The sequence below is a fragment of the Notolabrus celidotus genome, chromosome 14 (assembly GCF_009762535.1).
Source record: "Notolabrus celidotus isolate fNotCel1 chromosome 14, fNotCel1.pri, whole genome shotgun sequence".
Taxonomy (NCBI): Eukaryota; Metazoa; Chordata; class Actinopteri; order Labriformes; family Labridae; genus Notolabrus; species Notolabrus celidotus.
The window spans coordinates 16,819,135-16,824,266 of NC_048285.1; the positions used below are offsets into that span (position 1 = coordinate 16,819,135).

Here is a 5,132-nt window from a genome sequence, read left to right on the forward strand (position 1 = left end):
CAGGTTCTACTGTGTGTTTGTTTGGGTGTGTAAGGTTAGCAGCAGAGCCAGCAGGGATCACACTGCTGCCCAACAGCCTGCCAACCAGTGCCAGCTTCACCATCAGTCTCTTCCAAATGATTAATTACTCGGTCGTGTACCTACACTGTGATCTCAGCGTCTGCCCAAGGAACCGCTCTGACTGTGAAAGGGTAAGACTGCAGTGTAATGAATGCTAAAGGACAGGAGATTGAGCAGCAGAGAGGGGTTTAAATTTAGTGACACAAGCAGTGACACTGTGAAAACAGGGAGACAGACGAGGAGCAAATGGGGCTCTTATAGATAGGAAAGAAGGGGAGGGAGAAAAGATTAAGATATGATGCTATAAGGGGGAGATATGCTGATTTAGACTGAGGCTGACAGCCAAAGACATGCAGACTAAAACATCTGTCATGTCATTATTCACTCTGAAGGTGAGATAAGGTCTGTGCAAAGTTACACAGTAACACTTGCAAAGCAGAAAAGCACGCCAATACCAACTGTTATCTCCTGCTGTCATCGGCCAGGCCTTTGATGTGATGGGGAAAACTGTATCATTATGCAGGTCAGAGGGCAAAGGTAAACAAAGGACAAACTGTGTAGACTCATTTTAATGTCTGCCTTTGTGGAGCACCTCCACTGCTGAACTACAAAGTTTATCATGTCTCCTTTTTGGTACTAAAGACCATTCGTTCTCTTCTGTATTCCCATACTTAAGTAGTTTTTTGATGTATAAATGCACTAACAAGGCTACAGAACATGCATACTCACAGAGGAAACCTCTGAGTTATTAACCTTATGTACATCCCTTTTCTTAGAGTACAAATTGTGTATTTTTATCTTTTTGCCTGCTTGTCTCAAACATTGCTTTTTGCATTTCTGCTTTTGGTGTCAGCCTAAGTATTTCCCTGCAAACCTTTCATTTATACAAAACTTAAGTAGCTGAATTCCTCAGCTACTTTGTTTTAACCACTAAAACTCAGTGCAAGGCTTTTTGATTAAAATGAATGAGATTTACTTTCCACCTAAAATCCTGTTTCTAACTCTCTATGGAAAGCGTTGAAATAGATGTTTGTTCTCTTGCCCTTTTATCCGAGAGAAATATAAAACAACAGAAAGCAGGTTTGGATATATTTATCAGGGAGTTGCACCTGTATAATTTCATTTACTTTTCTGTACATTGTACCCACTAGTTGATATGATATGATAAACAGCAACACCATCCTTCATCCAAAAGCGAATTACCTGTTAACAACTCTATCATTTTTCATGTTCACATGCTACTTATTTCCCTTGTCTGTTTAAAACAGTGCCTCCAGCAGAGGAGTGTGTTTCCCCTCGAGGGCCCACAGGCTGTTGTCACCAATCTCAGGAATCGCATATCGTTCGGTCCCATGCTGAAAGAAGTGAAGAACCCCCCCACCCCGGAGGAGCTAGGTAATTATTGGCTGGACCTTAAAACAAAAGCGATCAATCTAAGATAACAGAGCATGAATGGGGTAGCTGCAGGACAGGAAATGAGAGATGACCATGCTATTTATCTACAGCATGTGAGGAAAAGAACTAAATTGTTAAGTGAATTTTGTGAAAATAAATGTAGCTCTCTAAGTGTTTATCATCAAGAGTTACTTTTAATCATACCTGTATAGGAGTCCAAAACCAAAATTGCAGGTTATAGATACTTATAGATACTTACTGTTCTTGCAACTCTTTGTAATTCACACTTCTAGAAGTATCTTTCTTTATAACATTTAGTAAAGGCTCAATGCTTCAAGCCTACATAGGCTCTTTACCAGGTGGATGATGCCTCTGTGCATTTGGGGTTGAAACCTTTTACACTTTCTAAATAAAATATAGGGAAAAGTATTATGAGGGGCATTCTACTTGAGCATTTCCACCAAAAGAACGAGGGACTTTTGGTCCCAGGCCCTTCTCCAGCCCATGATCGAGTGTATATACACATTGTTCTTAAGATCTCTGTAGATTAGACAGGCTAGGTTACTGACTTGACAGCTGTCCATTTAGATTGTTAGGAGCACGGTAGGTGCGCATCCTAATTTATATTCCATAGAAAATTATATTAACCATTTGAGAGGCTTTTAAGGGCCTGAACATGCTTAAAAATCCTCGATTTTTGCATGAGCTTCAGGCCTAATAAAAAATATTTTGTGGGTGTCCAACATAGGCAGGGCAAATTGGCAAAGTGGCGCCTCCTGGCATCAGTTACGAGACTAGCTCCTTGAGGCACTTCCAATTAGAAAGATGATCTTTTGTACACATATCTAGCTTACTGTGACCTTCAAAATAGTCTATTAACATCATGGTGAAATGTCAACAGGAAGTGAGATATTTTGGAATAAGTGCCATTTCTAGGGGTTGTTTGAGCGGAAACCCATCCAAGGGGCCTTATCTGATCAGCTTTAAGTCTTAGAAATAAAGGGTGAAAAGTTATCAAAATGTTTCGGCAATGGGCATGGCTCTAGCAAGCCTTTAAAGTTGGATGCTTTGCCATGAAACAAAAAGTAGTTTTTATCTCAGCCATGCATGCTCCAATCTGGCCCAGACACATCATGAATAATGAGGGTCCAGGCCTGAACAGATCCACATGCTCACATTCAATCACAGTCATAGTGCCCCCTAGCTGCAGCAGGAAATGTGATGCTACTAATCTAGGAGTGATATCTCCAAGACTGTGAACATATCTGCATCCTTTTGGTCTCAACATGCCCTTGAGAGGTGGGTCTTGGTGTGTGAAAAAAATCAGCATCAGTCAGCACAAATGTGCCCTGTAATTAATAAAACAAGCGATCCTGTAATACTCCTCAAACCTTTCATTCTTTAGTGTCAGCCTCATATGAAAATCATTTAATATTACACTAAATGTAACAAGTTTTTTTTGTCAACGAAACATGGTGAAGCAGCATTTAGTCACTATGCTCCACATATCTGGAACACACTCCCTGAAAGCTGTAGGTCCGCTCCAACTCTCACCTCTTTTAAATCAAAGACTAAGACTTTTTTATTTGCCACTGCCTTCCTATCTTAGCTCATTTTAACTCACTTTAAATGCAAATTTTAATGTAATTTTTAATATATTTCTAATTTTCCTTTTCTTTTATGTTTTATTATATTTGTCATTGTAATTATGTTCTTTTATGCCTGTCTGAATGTTTCCAATGCTTCTAATGTTTTAATGTAAAGCACATTGAGTTGCCCTTGTGTATGAAATGCGCTTTACAAATAAAGCTGCCTTGCCTTGCCTTTTATTTTTTGTTTAACTTTTGCCTTGCCTTGCCAGCAGATACTCAATTTTTCTAAAATCTGAATATCTTAATGGAAAAAAAAACTTTTTTACATGATAAATAACTGATCTAGTATCAAAAATATTTATGTTATCCTAATGATTAGACTAAAGACTTTATGACATTTCTTTGTTAGATAGTAAATCAGAAAAAAATCAGATATACAACTCAGGAAGGAAACTTTGATATATGGATTTTTGACATTGTGCTCTATATTTTATTCTTAGCAAACATGTGAAAAACATGTGATAAAATCTGCACGCATGTCGCTGTCCATGGTGTTGAAGAGAAGCACAGTGACAGCTATCCCTCAGAGTGAGAGACGCACATCATAAACAGCTGATCAGTCTCTAAAAGACACCACAACAGCAGCAAACTCTGCGACTGCTCAGCACCGACATTCACGTAGGTGCGAGGGCCCAGTCAATGCTGCTTGCAGCTTTAATTGCAATTGTAACATCTGCCATCAAAGCTTAGGTCTTTGTTGCTTTGTCTCCTAACATGTTGTAAACATAACACTGTGGCTCTGGCAGTGTTTTAGATGTCATGTCTTCTCGAGACACATCTCCTGCCCAGCACCTCCCTCGTCTGACAGGAAAGACTTGCTTAGACAAGCAACTTTGGAAATTTCAAGAGCAGAGCCCCTGAGAATTTCTAGAAAATAGTATCTATTATTTAGCACAAGCTTCTTTTATACTATCCAATGCATTCTCCTCTGTATTAATACTAAATTTACTAGAGTATAATGGTATAATTAACAGCCACTATGTCGTTGAAGCTTTAAAAAGTTTTAAGCACGACATCTTGTGCAGATATTAAAACTACTTGATGCTCTGCTGGTCCTCTGAATGGTGCAAGTATCAGAAATGTTATTGTTGCAACACCCACACCTAAAGTACCTGTAGTTTTGGAAAGGCCTTTTGTATTGTGATATTAATCTCAGTGACTCTGTTGAGACCCTGATCCCTGTCGTGATGCATAGATAACCTCCAAAATCCCAAGTTACTGCTTTAAGTTTCTGCCATGGAAATGCTGCTCCTGTGAAACTTTAAACTGACACTTGTTGAACATATCATGATCATAGACTCACGTCATATTGAACCTTTATTTTTTAGACACATCAAAGCTGGACCTGGTTCTTGTCATTGTCAGCTTGGTGGTTGGCTCATCTGTTGTCACAGTGTCGCTGCTCCTGGTGTGGCTGGCTTACTGTCACGGGGCGTTCAGGCTGCTCCAATCAGCAGCTTCACCACTAGGAGGAGACCTGATCCTACCGTGACCAAGGAGGAACCACTGCCAATTACACTGATCACATCCTCACCAGAATAGCTGACAACTATTCCATTAGTCAACAGACAGTGGAGCAGTCAATCATATTATCAATAGAGCTAAGGCGGCCGGTCGTATCAGCCGGTATAGGCCAGACTAGATGATGAGGAGCAATCCAATTCACACCTCCACTCATAGGTGACACAGCTGTTGCATTCAAATTTCACACTTAACAATGAGCAGTCTATTATCATTGACGGAAAATAAACACCTTCCCCAAATAGAAAAGCTGCTCTGATCCCTTTATTTTCCCTTGGTGGAAACAAATCAATACTCTTTGTATCCCACTTTGAGACTAAAAGCTTGTTCATAATGCTTTAGTATAATGTATGCCTTCATAGCCTGACAGTAATATTCAGCCCCTGTGATAGACTATTTAGGGAAAATGTATTCCATTGTGTTACGGAGTATATTTTTCAACAAATTGCTGTGTTTTTTGAGATGTTCAATCAAATTAACATCATATACTGATATATCATTCAA

General features: G+C 39.4%; 1 protein-coding gene across 1 annotated transcript; it reads left to right on the forward strand.

Moving 5' to 3' along the window:
- Positions 1 to 573: 573 nt before the first annotated feature.
- Positions 574 to 4,860, forward strand: LOC117825793. Its single transcript, XM_034701734.1, has 3 exons — positions 574 to 583; positions 1,329 to 1,455; positions 4,436 to 4,860. The coding sequence occupies exons 1-3, from the start codon at positions 578 to 580 to the stop codon at positions 4,597 to 4,599; spliced, it is 297 nt and encodes a 98-aa protein (XP_034557625.1). The 5' UTR covers positions 574 to 577; the 3' UTR covers positions 4,600 to 4,860.
- Positions 4,861 to 5,132: the final 272 nt, after the last annotated feature.